Raw genomic sequence first — 16,782 nt, 5'->3', positions numbered from 1 at the left:
TGGTTTGGATCTGGACAGAAACATTTTTGTCAGTTTTCCGGTAATTTGAGGACATGATGTAAAGCACAGTATTAACACAGCTTAAAATGATGATTGACCCTGTATAAGTGAGGAGTGTGTGTTATGATTTTATGATGAAATAAAGGATTTCTCGAACATTCCACAATTCTTTTTACACTTCAGTATAAAAATACACTGTTGACAGCACCCATGTGCATGCAGTTTAGTCTGGCACTGGCTGAAGTCTTAAAATTTAAAGCAAAGCAGCGATAACACCATAAAACATTTAATGAAAAACATAAGTAGAAGGTGGTCAGTACAGCTGATAAACAGATACATTTTCATTATTCAGATTCCTTTTCAGCAACAGTCTGCACAAGTTTTCCAAACTAAAACACCTTTGACCTTCTATAGACTATGCTGCTCTTCACTGTCTGTAACTCCGCTACAGTACATGAGAAATTATTTGAACACATAAACATCTGAAGAAATACAAGTACAAAATAATTCATTAGATTGTCTATAGATCTTTTAGACCTTTGTCACAAAGGCAGTGTAACTGTAAATAGACATGACATTTGTCTTCAAAATAAAATCCACCTCACGGCTGACTGCAACTGCAGTTTGAGATACTGTTGGTTTACGTTGCCCTTATGATAATGGCCAGGTTCTGTATGCGATCATTGTCGCTGAGGGTCACAAACAAGCTCACTCTAGTCCCGGTTGTGGTTTGTCTCAGATTAGTAATGATGGCATTTACAGTTAGACTTGACCATTTGTGACCAGGTAGGATATCTGCTACTACTAAGCATTCCAGTTCTAGTATCCATTTGGAAAATCCTTGCTGACAAATTATAATAACAACCTCCATGTTTTCTTGTGATGTAGCTCAGAAGAAACAGGGAAGAACACGGACAACGCTTAAACTTTCCGTGTCCAAGTTAAAATGCTACTTCCCGGCAAACTCTCAGTAAACGTGTGTTCGGAGGATAAACATCAGGGTGAAAATACAATAACCCTGTACGTTTGCAGAAAACACTGACTTGTTGTCAGATTTCTGTATCGCAAACCACAGTTGGACTACTAACTAGAAGGGCTGTCGCATTTTAACAAATAGAAAGTTGGAATTTCTAAATTTCCAACATCTTTGGGAAGCCGCACTATTTGAGAACAGCAGGAGGACATCAGTTTTTTATTCTTTTAATCTTCTGATAGCTCCTCTTTGCATGCATTCAGTTAGGGTCCATAGAAGCACCATTATATAATGTAACATAGCACCATTTTTTCACATAGTTTTTCTGTTATACTGAGGACCCAACCACTGGCATGCATACACTCCAAAGAACTTTGTTTTCTTGGTTACCATTTCTAAACGTAGCATCGTTTCAAATGTTACAAGGCAAGTAATGAATATTCATACAGTACTTTACATGTCAAAGATGAACTAATACAGTACACGTCAAAGAAAGTGCTAGAGTACAAAATGTTCTTTTTTTTTTTAAGCCTTACTCAATAGGACTATAGGACACACCAATGTATTACATTACATTTATCGAAATATACACCTTTTCACATTTTTCTTATTCACATCGGTTCATTTTTATATAATTAGCAAACATCAACAGCTCTACATTTCTCAATCCAAAAGGCAAAATAAACCAGCACACCAGAATGTCTTCTTCAGTATGCGTACATTCACATCACTCTACCTGCACAAGCACAGATATACATGTACACTGTGAGTCCCACCTGTCTGCTTTGAACACTCACTGTTGTAAAAACAAGGATTTTCATCTTGGACATAACTATGCCATCCAAATATAAAGCAACAATCCTATGAGAACTATGCTTCTGTTGGCTTTGACCAGGGGACTCGCTTTTTAATTATTTAAGCTAAGACAAAGCACATGAATCAAAATCAACAGAGATAGAGTCAAAATGAAAAGGTGCTTTAAGGCGTCAGGGTTGGAAACATTAGATCTTTGTTAGTAGTTCATCAAAGTCCAACATCCTGGAGCCCTCCTCCTGTAGCTTTCTCAATATCTGACTTTCTCCCAAGACTTACAGAACCATACCCGCTACCAGCAGTTTGTATGTATCCTATTTATCACTTCAAAGTAACAACCTGTCTTCCTAGGATCAAACACTCAGCTACTATTTGTTCTCTCCTGAGGGACAACAAAGAGCAGCTGTGGTCAAACTATGGCTGAATATGCTACACTTCTTGTTGTGCTTCCTGCGATTCTGACAGAAGCACTGACACGTGCACTCAGCCATGCCTTGGCAGCGTTATGGGTATTTAGAAAATTACAGAACGTGTACATGTACAGCAGAGAAGATGAAGTTCATTCTTGACATTGGAAATAAAAAGCATAAAATTACAACTATCTTAAGCTTGACTAGAGTTTGGCTAGCTTTTTCCAGAGCTTTCAACTGCATGTCACAGTCTTCCTCAGCAGATGGAGAACCGGTCATCGTAAGACTGTGCGAGGTGGTTGATAGCCCTGGGAAAAAGTGGGCGATGGACCTTCAGTTATGATTTCTGAATACACTGCAGGTGTGATGACAGAGGTTTTGACAAAATAATCCTGGTTTTAAATCCATTCAGGTAAAGTTAAATAACCAGAAGATTTGATCCTTGTTTTGTGAAACCTTGCCACCATTAGTATCCATTGCCACTGAAGTCAAGCTGACCTCAGCAGCTGGTCTCTGTCCGTGCGGCATCTACCCCTTTTTTACAGCCATTTATGAGGGGTGAAGGTGTTAGATGCTCATATTCAAATTGCTGTAAAGATTATAACCACTTATGTTTTTATTTTGCTTTATGTTACACTGCTATCATTTCTGAGTCGTTTACCTAGGAGATTTCCTACAAAGAACTAAGTAATTTGGGCAGCACATCGGTCTAGTGGTTAGCACTGTTGCCTCACAGCAAGAAGGCTTGGGGCTAGAACCTCACGGCTGACCGGGGTCTTTCTGCGTGGTGTTTGCATGTTCTCCCCGTGCCTGTGTGGGTTTTCTCCAGGTTCTCTGGCTTCATCCCACAGACATACAGGTCAGGTTGTTGACTCTACATTGCTGGTAGATATGAATGTAAGTGTGAGTGGTTGCTGATCTCTATGTGTCAGCCCCCCACCCCCTCGTATCTCTGTACACGATAAGCAATACAGGTAATGGATGAATACACTTATCCAGGAAATCTAAGCCACTTTATGTGGAGATAAAGCTGAAAACGAGCACACATGAAAGGTCACTGATAATCCTTTACTGCACAGGAAAACTGTGCACGCAAATAAGAAACTAAGAAGAGAAGGTCACAGAGGGGACAGGAGGTGGGGGAGTTTACTGTGACAGATGGGACGCTCCAGTTGTCCCAGGATCAGATTGTAAAAACGGTTTCATTTAATAAAGCATGGGGATGTTTAGCTGATGTGACACTGAGCTTAGAAACATCCTGGGGGCTATCTTCTCTTTAGTGTCAAACAGTCTTTAACATCTTTGCCCAATTTTTTCCTGAGTCAGTTTGCGTGGCTGATTGCAAATAGGTCTTTTCCATGTTTTATTTTGTATGTTATTAGTTTATTATCACTTTTTAAATAAGAGACTTCCATTATGTAACAATAATGTAAATACTGATGAATATATATGCATAAAACGAATTTGCAGAGCTGAGTTCATTATCCTTCTTTTCCTTCTCTAAACTCCTTTATCTTGTTCCAAAGAAATGCTGTTGAATGAGCACAAACGTGAGGTAACATTTCATTTTTTATGTATGGTACAATGCCAGTTTTTCCAAAAAATAAAAATAAATCAGGCTCAAACTACAAAGTGGAACTAACATGTAATGTATTCAAGTTTTCTCAAATGTAACCCATGTAATCTTATGTTAACCTATGATGGCGCGTTCAGTTGTGGTGTCATTTATGGAGTAAAATTCAAAACGACTGCTCACACTTCTCAAATGGTTTGGTGACATAATAATCTGTCGAACATGGCTCACAAATGTTCATCCAGTATCGGCAAAAACAAAAGTCAAGCTTAGTTCACAGGCAGGACATGGATCGGATATTTTAAGAATGGCCCCTGTTGGAGTATGTTCAGATTATACACTGATTATACATTGATTTACTTTTTTTAACTGGTAGTCTGTATTTCAGAAAAAAGTGACAGTTTTGGTTTGTGCTGTCACTGGTCCTGTTCAGCAACTTGCACACTGTCCATTTTTCAAATTTTGTGCTCATTTAAAAAAAATTAGACTGAGACTTTAGTATCTCAGTACATCTGACAGCGGTTATTTGATGCACAAGATGAACTTCAGACTTGCACCTCAACAAGAAGTCATAAACTGATATAGCAGTTGTTTAAGTGCGGCTCATCAGATTCTATGAGCAGGGATCCATGATTGTCACTTTACACCAAAGGCATGGATAGAAATGGTCCCTCTACATCAGTTGATTTCATAACAGTAGAACTAAAGTGCAGCTTTTATTTAAAGTGCTTTTTGGAGTAATATTTGGAAATCTAAAGACAGACGACCATATAGTTTTTAAGGAACTCTTGTTCCATTTTCAGGAGAATAAATACCATGTCTTTATCTGAACATCTTGGCTGAGGTAAGATTCAGTTTGCCCCTTGAGCCAAATTCACTTGCAATCACCGCTGAATCTATGTGGGCATAATGGGCATATATTCTAATCTCACATACTGTAGTTTTTAAAATAAATTGTGCTTTGAATTATACTTCGTACAATGCTTTATATAACTTTTGCCATTTATATGGAAATAAAACAAATCACAAAACCATTAAAGTTCCTGTCCTACAGCAGACACCACAACACACCAAACCACACCAGCCCTGTACTTTTCTGTATCTACTGTATCTTTTAACAGTTTTTTTCAGAATAGTTTTTGCATTTTGTCTTCAATACACCAAGACTAGTCATCTCCACTAAAGTGAGAGTTTAACAGCAGCCAGTACACTGGAGATTTACTCAGAGACAAAGGGCCCGACTCAGACGCTTCTGGGGCTTGTGCAGCTTGAAATGGGAATGTTTGAGTTTCCTTTTTATTTAGACCGGTTTAACTAAAGATTAGGAAGGGGTCGGTGAAGCTATTTTTAATTTCACACTGCCTCTAAAGTAGTTGCTTTAATTTGAACAGCTAATGGAGGAGGGCCACGCGATAGGAGGATTTACCAAACATTTGCAAATGTCAGTTCTAATATACATAAAGTATAAAAAGACTCAACTGAAACTTCAGTGGTGCAGCTCAGTATTATCCAGTATTAATAAAAGGACAATGTTGCACAATATGCACAATATAAAACATGCAACATGATGCAAGAAGAATGCATTGTCTCCGTCAGGACATTTGAGAGGAAATCATGACACAACAGTGTCATGAAAATAGACAATGTTATTAGCATAGCTTATTATATTGTAGCATTTTCTGTTAACACAAACTGAGCTGTGTTTATCTGTTGTCTTGATGAAACACAGTGCACCATTCAGCTGCACAGTCCTGTTGTTGCTCTGGAGTTTCTTTTTTGCAACAGAAATACTGTTTTTATTCACAATGTAAAATGTGAATGAAGAGTTTCGATGACAACAGTTTTTCCCCAGCTGTAGCTGGAGATCAGCTAACATTTAACATATTAGTATCTGAAATTGTATCCCATGTGACAAAATTAAATTTAATTATATTAAATTACTGTTTAATTATAAGTTTTGATGTGTGCAGTGTTTACTGGAATGGTTTTTTTCTTCTTCTTCAGAAAAAGGCTCTGAGCCTTGATATTGGTGACTTCGGTGTCTGATCTTAAACTAGACCTTTATCATCTTGTTCTAACTCCAAGGTTTGGAACCAGCAGAGCAAGACAACTGACTGAAGATGACAGTCTGAATCGGGCTCTTTGTCGTTAATGATCAGGGGCCTTATTTATAAAACTGCGTAGGATCCATACCAAAGGTTTTCATGTGCACCGAAGATGGAAAAGACATAGGCCAAACATTTATCAAATTTATAAAACTGGAGGCGGATGCCTTAAAAGCTTCCCTGCACACTGCCAGAGTATGGACCCGCTGTTGGAGGAACAGGGCAGCCATTTGGATTGTTTTGCCCCATTAAATGGAACAGCGATTGAGTAAGGAGGAAATCAGGGTGGATGGGTGGGACAGCTGGTCATGTGGTCATTTCCCTTTTCAAATGGATAGTCATGATTGTGACTACAATCATTCCCTAAATCTAACCTAACCTGGTACACTCCACGGTTACCATTAGACATCACAACGACAGTCTGGAACATGATGACAGCACTGAGCCAATGAAAGGGGCCTATTGAGCCAACTAGGAGTGGCATAAGGCCAAATCAACTCGTATCTGATGAGAAACTGCTAACAGGAATTTAATAGGGCGATAACATTCAAAGTGGATGTTCAAATCAGAATATTCAGGGTTAATACTAAGGCAAGGATTTGAAATCAAATCAAATCAAATTAAATCAAGGTGAGCTAGACTTTAAGAATCTCCCACCTGATATATTCTGGTATTATCCTTTGCATCTCTGTTGCAAGTGTGACCATCAGACGGCCCGACCCTCTCCTCTCAGCACTGAGGGTGTGGAAACGTGGTGATGAACCAGTGCCACGATGATCAGTAGTTTAATAATGATTTAATAATGAATCAAAGATGATTAGCAATATACATAGCTGGCAGTCCTGGAAAAACCAGCTTGATTTTGAAAGTAGTCAACTGAAGAAATTCCACCCTTACGTTGACTTCTCCCCAAAGTCACTCCTCCAAAACACAACACGCACTGCCTGACAACAACTTACAGATTTCAGGAAAATAACAAATGCCCCCCAAACAAAACAAAACAAAACCAATAATTACCTGTCCAGCAGAAATACGGCCCCCATGGCATCACTTCTCAGCCCCTTTTGTTCCCTCAGTTGGCGCCATCGTGCAAAAGCCACAGCGATGTTAATTCTGGTTTTACTTCTTGCAGCATCCAACTTCTTTTTACTTGTAACTCTCTCAAATACGGTCTCCATTTGCAGACGAAAGCTGCTGTGGGTACCTTCTCTGCTATAGCTCACTCTGTGAAACAGAGCAGTAACATGTCTACCTGCAACTGCAACTTGTGGTAGACTCTTGGCTCGCACATTGAGCACTTCTTGCAGCATCCAACTTCTTTTTACTTGTAACTCTCTCAAATACGGTCTCCATTTGCAGACGAAAGCTGCTGTGGGTACCTTCTCTGCTATAGCTCACTCTGTGAAACAGAGCAGTAACATGTCTACCTGCAACTGCAACTTGTGGTAGACTCTTGGCTCGCACATTGAGCGCAAGGGCAGAGTGCGCGCAAGTAGGAAGTAGGTTGACAGGCAGGTAAGCTGTCCAATGGTTTTGCTTGGGACGAGTGAAATTACTGGTCAGGCATTTTTCAGCCCTGCTGCTGCCACAGATGACAGATTATTTTCTTTATGTTGTCAGTGCATTTAATGTATTTGTTGCCATCCGGATGAAAATAGAATTTCAAGAAATGTAACAATAAATGCTTCTGAAATGAATTGCCAACTCTACCTTTAAGATTAGAGTTGGCCTCTATCTCTGAAAACAGAGAAATGCTGATGAAGTAGTTAGCGTCCTACAAGCACAAACAAAATGTGGATGCATTATTGGTTTGATATGAAGCCAAATTAAACCTGTATGAAGGATCAAAATAAAATCAGGCTTCTGTTCACCGCTTCACCGTCTGTGTCATCATTTTCCCTCATATCCAAAATGTTTGTACGTATAGGTCAGTTTCCATACAGGTGCATACATTTTCAAGTTAAGCTGACAGCATGATTTAAGTCCAGCTTTCTGCATACTCAGTGGTTATAAATGAGGCCTCTGATCTTTAATGCAGGTCACATACAGTATACAATGTACAGCAAACTGCCATTCAAGCGCAAATAGAGAAGCGGCACATGATTTTTTTTTAGCAACTCACAACTTCATCACTTCCTCACCAGTAGATAGTATAGGAAGGTAAAATACACATCTCTGCAGAAGCAAGCACATTGGTACAAAGACCATTTAAAGACCTGTATGAGGCCTTTCTACACTGCCGCTCAGTGATCAGCCCAGTGCACTAGTGTGCACTAAGGTTTTTCCAACAAGTCCAGTTTCTACCTTCACCTATCTGTCATGTTGAAAACACAGTGACCTATAGATCTGAGCTGTCCTAAGTGGGGTATCAACAACTTTATATGACAAATAGACATTTCCATAGCACCACATATAGTTAAAAACCTTCAAACACATAATTTCTCCACACATTAAGCATCAGATTTGGAAGCTACAGTCTAATGTGTGACATAAAGAAAAAACTCTTTTTGATGTCTCAGGTAAAATATTACCAGTGCATAAACATGTAAGGGGCACAATTCTCAATGTTTCAAGTATCAACAAGAGTTTTCAAGGCATCACTATACAACTAGCAGTGGGCTGCCTACATCAGATGTCCCCAAGAGATTGCAAGACAAATGTCAGGGATCATAAGATGATTAACAAGATAAAGAAGCAGAAAAATAGATTTTCCCACTTTACTCTAATTTTTGCATCATTTTGAAAATGTTACCTTCCTCATGCCATGAAAAATCCCAATACTGTGAATGAGTCACAGGAGGAAAGTGCTCATGGCAAACTACTTTGTTCCAAATGGGCACCAGACAAAAAGTTTGGGTACTACAAGTCTCCTTCACAAGTGTAGGAGAAGAAATTATTGTTTTTTAAAATGTGGCAATGGAGAGCCAAAGGAAAAATGCAAATTGCCTCCCTCAAGTTTCAGTGCAGAGACAGTTTAGGGCTGCTCCTGGCACAACACCTCGTCTGTGACGGATGCGTTTCAGCTGCTTGTTTCAATCATCTGTCAAAAATTCATCAGAGAGAACAGATACACTTCCATTTAACGGCCTAGCTCTATGCACTGGCATAGCTGCAGCCTGGGGCATCTTGTTCTGTGTTTGGTCTGTTTATTTCATGGTTCTGTACAGCTCTGTGAGCTCTGCCCAACACCTCCGTAGCAGGACACACACTAATGGAGGGCTGATGATGATGATGCTGTGTGGCCAGTGAAGACAAGCTGTATATAATCATGTCTTGTGTGTTCAGCAGAACAAACTTACAGTAAAATACCTTTCCTCCACAATATGTGTGTAAATCTGAGCAGCTAGGCCATACATGCTGAAGAATAATGAGTTCTATCTATGTCTGTTTTCTCTTCTCTGACGTGACTGGACGGTTAGAAGACGAAGATCTCTTTATACAGCAATCAATTCCGGCAGCAAAAGCACAAGTCAGTTCTTTTTCAAGTATTTGAGACTTCAAAACAAGTAACAAGTCAAATACTGTTATCTGAATGTGACTCGGCTCAATGAAACACAAACACCTCCTGTGTTTGTGGACTAAGTGCCTGTGTTGGGCAGAATAATAAAGGAGATTCATGGATTGATTCATTTTAGTCTCCTTTGCAAACTTTGTTAACCACAGTAAACTGTGCTTTCACACTGACAATAGCACTATGGCAGAAAAACGCAAGGGGCTGTGTTGGTGCGCTGCCGCAGCTAATTAGAGATGGAATGCACGCAACATGTCCAGTCTTAAGGCTTATCAAAAACCAGGCCACCACGTAACACTCTGAGTGCTCGTTCTCGTCTGAAGCTGGACTCCACCGCACTGCAACTTTCATTTTCCCCCTCATCTTGATGAGGTAAGCAGCTGAGCACATTGCTACATTTTACACACTGCAGGGTATTCTACCTGCTCTGGTCACTTGCACATTTGACCGGTTAGCAATACTGCACTGCAGGAAAATGTCACTGAAATGAATGAGGAAACATATAATCACTGTTGCTACGGTGTTATTATTAATGTGAAAGCATATACTGTATATAAAAATGGATGACGTGTCACTGCTTCCTGCCACTATGCAAAAGTGAAGCTAAAATGTCACAGCTATGGGGGCAGCCATCTTTCTTTTGACACATTTTGCAAATAGATTGTGTGCAGCTGTGAGCAGAGGTGGAGCTGCGGTTTTTAGTTTGGTTCATGGCCCATCAACTAATATGTAGAGGCCACAACCAGCCACCAGGGGGCAATCGACTTGTGGTGGCTTCACTTCTGGGAGCTGTCACATCATCCATCTTCATATACAGTCTGTGTATGAAAGCCTGACCTCCATACAGTAACAACTGTGTGTGTGTGTGTGTGTGTGTGTGTGTCTGGGTGTGTGTGTGTGTGCCAAATGTCAATTGTGATATTTATGATGAATGATAAAATTCCAGTGTAGACAATAGCCATAGTTGGACCAGGGCTTAAGTCCACTTAAGGGTAACACTCACAAGCAGCGTATAATGCATGTCACATCATCCATTATTTCCTATGTAAACCTGCACCAGCAACATGTTCTCGTTGCCTCGTTGTCCCATTCCTAGCACGTCTTTAGAGCAAAGCAGCAATCATATCACATTTGCTCCACACATCCTGGTTAATGTACCTGGACTGTTGCTTCTATCTCTGCCTCCAGTCCAATGTGTGCTTCAGGTGTAGGTTGATGCAATCAGCGTGTTTCACACTTACAATAAGCCCCTCCCCACCCCACCACCACTACCACCACCCAAGCAAATTCCACATGAGAGATCCTCTCTTCATTATTTTCAATTTCAATAAAAATGTCATTACTAAAATTTTAGGTTTTCCTTCTGGGACCATTCTTAATTTGCACTTTAATAAAAACTAAACTATACTGGACAAGTTAAATTGGTGTATATCAGTTCATCTCAGTTCATTTTCAAGGACTGGTTGACAGGTTCATAGTAAAACTGCTAACCAATATGCTTAGAGGGCAAGCTATTAAAGTGGTTTTCACACCACATTGCTAATACCGTGACACCCTCCTGTCTCACTTGCAATTAATGCTGTAATCTACACTACACTCTTACATTTAAAAGGGGAGTGGTGGAGAATTATAAAATTCTGCTCATGGCCCCAAATATTTTTGGTCTGGCCCTGGCTAAGGGGCTAAAGTGCATGGAATAGCACTGAGAAAGAAAAGCAGATGTAGACATTAGGCTGAATGAATGACTTCTTGGCAGATTAAATTGTAGTTTATCAGCCCTTGGCAGATGGGCCACAACATCTAGTGTAGCATTTAATGGACATATACAGTACACGGTGGAGAGTATTTGGGGACATTTTCTTCATCAAAAGAATCCCCAGAATACATGCAAAAGCACAGCCAGCCTACTGCCAAGGTCAGTCCTCCTGCTCCTCGCTGTCCTGCCGAGCGTCTGTCCTCTTCTCTTTGTGACACAAGAAAATTCGTCGCATCTCCTCCTCGTACCGGATGAAATTTTCACCAAACCGAGCCCAGGCTTTTAGAGGAACTGTGATGGTGTTTCGATAAGGCTGCCGCACTTCGCTAATTTTTAAAAAGATACCAAACCTGTTAGACCCGACGTCAAAGTAAAACCTCTTCTTGTCCACTCGGAAAGACGCAGCCTCTGGAAGCTCGGGGTTGTCGCTATGAGCCCTGGACACGGCTCGGCCGCGCTCGTCGCTGTCCTCGTCTCCGTAGTCCTCTATGAGCTGTGACAGCGCGTCTCTGAACTCGATGAGCCCCTGCGCGGGCAGCACTATGGTCTGCTCGATGCCCTGGCCGTAGTAGCCCATGGTGCCGTGTCCCTTGTTGACAGTCTGCCGTATGCGGAGGAACCGACCTCGCTGGTTCTCTTTCAGGTCCAGAAAGTACTTTCTGTTGTCTCTCTCGATGAATTCGCTCTTGAGCACGCGGTGGGCATGGTCGTCGGACACCGCTGAGCTGGTGGGAGACTGCGCCGCGTGCTGCTCCTGCGCTCTTCTGCGGGAGTCGTGCGCGCGGCCCTGGCCGTCTTTGCTGTGCTCCTCGAGCTGCGGAGGCGCCAGGCCCCCCCGCAGTCCGATACGGGCGTAATAATCTATAAAGTCCCCCAGGCAGTAGCGTAGAGCCGGGGCCATCGACATAGACAGCGTCAGCTTGCTCTTTCTAATGTTATCATGACGGCCTCTTCCAATCCACACCTCGGCTATTTTGAGGAAGCGTCCGCGTACACTCTGCTTGACATCCAAGTAGAAGCGTTTCTTCTGAATGTCGACGCGTTTTGAGGCTAACTCCTGGATGTCATTGCCCTGCTGCTGTGATCCGCTCTGCACATATTGCTGAGGATACGTAGATCTCGGTAAAGAATCTGCTGCAGTCTTACCCCTGCCTCTTTCCATCCCTCTGCAACATCCATCAGCCATCATGATTGATATTCCTCCACTAGACAGCACAGGACAAAGCTATTCCCCCATCCCAGTGGGCGACTAACAGGCGAAGACAGCAGGCTTATACAAGTGGCTTGAGCTACAAACAAGTTAGCCAGATGCCTCGAATGACCTGAAAATGGCAGCTACTTTGGAGACATCAGCTGATCGACTTTCTGTGTCCCGAATAAAGGTCAGCCTCGACTATTTAGTCATTTCTACTGCAAACTTGCATGTCATTTTCCATCACCTATTTGCCTTACACTGTGAGCCAGAGAAGCAGCCAACCTGAAATGGGAGGAGGCGCCCAATACTACATGAACCCGATGAACCCATCCACCCCCCCCTCCCCGTCCTGAGAATACCTCAGTTAAAGAGACACGATTTACACAGTCGCTGTTCAGCCTGTACTTCTCACACAGGAGCCTTCAGCTGCATCGAGCGCATCTGCAACCATTCTACACGGGATTTTCAGGAAATGACACCTCAAATCATGCACCGAGTCCTCGAGTTACTCAATATGTCAATTGGTGAAGAGAATGTAGTAGAAATCAGGAATGGTTAAGAAAAAAATGATTATATAGATCAAAATTCTGACTCAGTGTCTCATGGTGGGCCCCTATTTATAGTACATTTAAGTCAGTTTCAATAAGATATAAAAATGAAAGTTATGTATCATAACAATTAGAATTCTCGTTTACTTTTCAGACAGTTATACAAGATAACCTGCCTGCTCCTAATACCACAGTGCCTTGTTTGTACCTTTTTATTTCTACACAGTTCGATACACAGCGTATAGTCACTTTTGCTGCTTCCTCAGCTTCCCAAGCCCATTTCTGTCAGGCATAGAGGATGCAGAAAAATTTTGACTTAGTAATGGAGAAAAAAGAAGCTGGTCTGAAAACAACAACCGTGCAGCCTTCACACAGCAGGTATAATCATCCTACTTTTTTCATACCGCCTAAGGGATGTCACTGCAACGCCCTACAAGCCAACAGAACAGCTGCAGGAACCAGTCGGATAGTCTGTGTGCACTTTCTTTTTGGTCTTATTTCTAACCATCCAGTTCATATTAGGGACAGAATCAGTGTTATTAGATGGAAAAATGAGTCAGGGGGTGTCTGGCCCCCAGCTCCTATGTAGTCTTTGTTTAACCATGTAAGATCAGCAATGTATCCATGCTGATGTGTTTTTCTCCACACGCATTATAATAAATAACTATAACCCCTTCAAGTTCTCTCACGTCACTGATTCCTGCAGGCTGCAACAGGACGGATCTTCAAGTGTGATCCTTATCTATCACTGAGTGTCTCATAACTTAGTCGAAATTATGTGGATTTTGTTTTTATATTTTTGTCCACTTTTTTCTTGGCGCAAAGTAGTTTGGACATCATTAGATGGAAAATGTCAATTATACAAGACTAAAGCTCAATAATGTGAGCTGACATCAGCATCAGTTAAAACATTTATTTCATATTTTAGACCGATAATCATTTAGTGTTACAACAGCCTCTTCAACAGTCCACACAGAAAACAGTGATTTGAAAAAAGTTAACACAACTTTTAGTCATCAGTTGTCCTTGTCTTTCACTTGGCATGTGACTTTATCACTTAGATTTACATTTGAAAATGCAGACAATCTTATTTTGTTCCTTGAGGTGTACTGTCGTTTAAACGTTTCTGTCCAGAAAATCTGCAGTGCTCAAAACAACTCGGGACCAAACCTGCTGTAATTGACTCCCCTGGCCACTTGGGGGCACCAGAAACAAGCTGTGAACACAGCGCTGACATAGCATCTTGATAAGTTATGTTGAACTTGTTAGCCAACCCTTGATCATTTCCATATGCAGATGAGCAACACGATCATTCATCTGGAAAGATCCACCTGATGAATATATGGGCAATAATCACCCTATTTTATCTTTGTTATTGGTCTCAACCAACTCCTGAGGGAAGTATCTGGCTCTACTGAATGCTCCACTGAGTTCACCTGCTAGTTTCTGTCTGTTTGCTCTTTGATGCTGAGTGTTGAGGTTTATAGTGGCTTTGCAGAGCTTTTGCGCAGCCAAATATGCTGAGAGTGAACCAAAACAGCAAAGTTGTGGTCCAAACATTAAACAATGAGCTGAAACGCACCCCAAAGCTCTGTAAAGTCAAGGGGAGCTGCAGATTCATCACAGCTTTTGACACTGTAGATATAGTTATAAAAGTATCAGCTCCTCTTTAAGCAAGTCTGCTGAGATCAGACCTGAATCAGACCAGAATGATCACAGTGAGTGTTTCATCACATTGTCAGGTCACTTCTCAATAATTACTCAGAGCTGTACTTGGGCAAAACTCTGAAATGTATTGATTTTTCCCAAGCTGGGCATATGTACTGTAAAGCACCGAGCTAATACTGGTTGAAAGTGACATATTAAGTTTATTGGTGTCTGTGATCTCAGGGTTCTTCTAGTGAAGTGCACAGAACCACAGCTGTTTATGATGGCAGTAAATTCAGTATTGTGTTTAAACTGTTAATGCTGACACAGGCTGGGGTGAGGGAGCATCTCCCGTTATAGCAGAATTCTGTGTATTCACAGAATCACTTCTGCTTCTATGAATGAAATGAACATTTAAGACCTTACATTTCTGAAGTATATATTTTTTCCATTTCTATCTTTTCGATTTTAAAAGCCAGTTATAAAGATATTCTTTATTGAACATGCATTGGCATCTCAATAGCGGAACCTGTCAGTGTGACTTTACTTAAAGGGTGTTACTTGATTATACTCATTGCAGTGTATTTATTTAAGCTGAAAACTATGTGCGTTGAATGACAAGGGTCAGGTAACAGCCCTGCAGAGGTTAAACCCCTCCACAAGAGGGCACTACAGCAAGAGACTGATCAAACTGCGACAAGCCGTCTGTGTAGTTCAAAGTGTCCATGTGTCAAGTATGATTTGGGTACGGACTTGCTATAAAGATTTGACTAGTTATTGTTTCATGTTAGTGCAAAGCAAGCAAAATACTGTTACAAGCTCATATTTACAGCTTTACAGAGTACTTTCCCAAAGTATCCTGGACTAGTTATACTTGCAAAAGACATACTGGTACAGTCTTCTCTGTCTCAGAGGCTTGAAATGCACATTTGACATTAACAGAGGGCACAAATGCATCCACACAAATGGCACAAGTCAGGTCTGTGTTCTTACTGTGGCCTGTAGCCACCCAGCTGAGGCATGTAGCTAGAGATTGGTGTTGATGGCAGCCAGTCAGCTGACTGCTCGTCTGTAGGTGTCATCTGCTCAGAGTTCTCTTCCAGGGAACAGAAGTCTAGAGGCTCCAGTGCCCTTTGCTGTTCCATCTCCAGCTCTTCATCCCCTGCAGTGTGTGTGAAGCAGGGCTGTCGGGAGAAACGCTGAGACTGTCTGCTGCCCTCCTGCACCAACATGTCTGGGTTCTCCTCAGAGTCCAACAGGGGCTGCGTGGACTCCGACCGTGAAAAAATGGTCTGCTGGGGTTGGGAGCTTGGGTTCTGACCCTTGTAACCATTAGAGGCCACCACCGATGAGTACTGAACGGTGCTGGCTGTGGTGTCAGCCATGTCGCCACCCTCATCGCTGTCGGACACACTCTGGCGAGGTGAGGACATGCAGGAGGAGCCACCGATGCCGCTGCTGTGTTCCTCAGACAGATACTTGTCCTTCTTCAGAGCAAGACTGGCCTTGTCTTCTTCAAACACACACTTTCCATCACATACATCCACATCAAGTACACTGATGCCAGACAGACAATTCTCCTTCGGTGTGTCTGCCTGTAGTGGAGGACAAATTGAAGCGTAAAGTTGTTATCAGATTAAAAATAAATGCAAAACCCCAGATAATTTAGTATGTGAAAGTCACTGGCTACAATTTTCTCCATTAATGCCAACTTGCCGTCACTGACACTATCATTTGGGTAAAGTTATTTTTGTCTGGGTTCACCTACACCAAACTGGATGCACTGAGTCAACAAACAGGACCTCTGCAATTAACTGTATATGATAGACTTGTCAGCAGCCATGTTTCTATAGAAAAACCAGTAATGCTTTCAAGTGGGCCTTCCAGTTTTCCAGCAGCCCTGTGAAGGGTGTAGTTGGAAAGTGTTGGTCAGGTGGTTACAAATCCTCCTCACTGAAGTCCCAAAGACTACTTCACTGCTCTGTCTGCAATGTTCCGCAATGTTCTCCCCCCAGATGAACCCTCAACCTGCATTTACACACATCTCAAATCGTCATGGCTTTCAAAAAGACTGATGCTATATTCTGTAAGAGATAGAGATGTCCCAGTCTGATATTAAGTAAAGATATCGGTGCAGATCTTGGTAAAAAATATCAGAACACCTATTAGTAGAACACAGTGATCAAAGTGAACATGGATGATCACATGAAAATTAAAAAGTACTGTATCTTCGCTGTAGTAAGCATTTGCA

The 16,782-nt window shown here is 41.6% G+C and overlaps 2 protein-coding genes across 3 annotated transcripts in view; both read right to left on the bottom strand.

The window, feature by feature from the left end:
- Positions 1–10,667: 10,667 nt before the first annotated feature.
- purg (purine-rich element binding protein G) lies at positions 10,668–13,711 on the bottom strand. The gene has a single exon (XM_020601066.1). It carries the CDS (start codon positions 12,328–12,330, stop codon positions 11,302–11,304), a length of 1,029 nt encoding a protein of 342 aa, XP_020456722.1. The 5' UTR covers positions 12,331–13,711; the 3' UTR covers positions 10,668–11,301.
- A 123-nt stretch (positions 13,712–13,834) lies between these two features.
- Positions 13,835–16,782, bottom strand: part of il6st (interleukin 6 cytokine family signal transduce) — a 13,579-nt gene continuing 10,631 nt past the window's right edge. For both annotated transcript variants that reach the window (XM_020601064.1, XM_020601063.1), the window contains exon 16: positions 13,835–16,126. In XM_020601064.1, the coding sequence (XP_020456720.1) occupies positions 15,521–16,126 (606 nt within the window). In that variant the 3' untranslated portion in view covers positions 13,835–15,520. The remainder of the gene's footprint in view (positions 16,127–16,782) is intronic.

Source organism: Monopterus albus, unplaced genomic scaffold (assembly GCF_001952655.1).
Source record: "Monopterus albus unplaced genomic scaffold, M_albus_1.0 scaffold50.1, whole genome shotgun sequence".
NCBI lineage: Eukaryota > Metazoa > Chordata > Actinopteri > Synbranchiformes > Synbranchidae > Monopterus > Monopterus albus.
Note: the sequence above shows the minus strand (reverse complement) of the source record. Positions and strands in the feature narration are given on the sequence as shown.

Excerpts from the sequence above, each read along its gene's own strand:
- purg (XM_020601066.1), bottom strand. The coding sequence starts at position 12,330 with ATGATGGCTGATGGATGTTGCAGAGGGATGGAAAGAGGCAGGGGTAAG.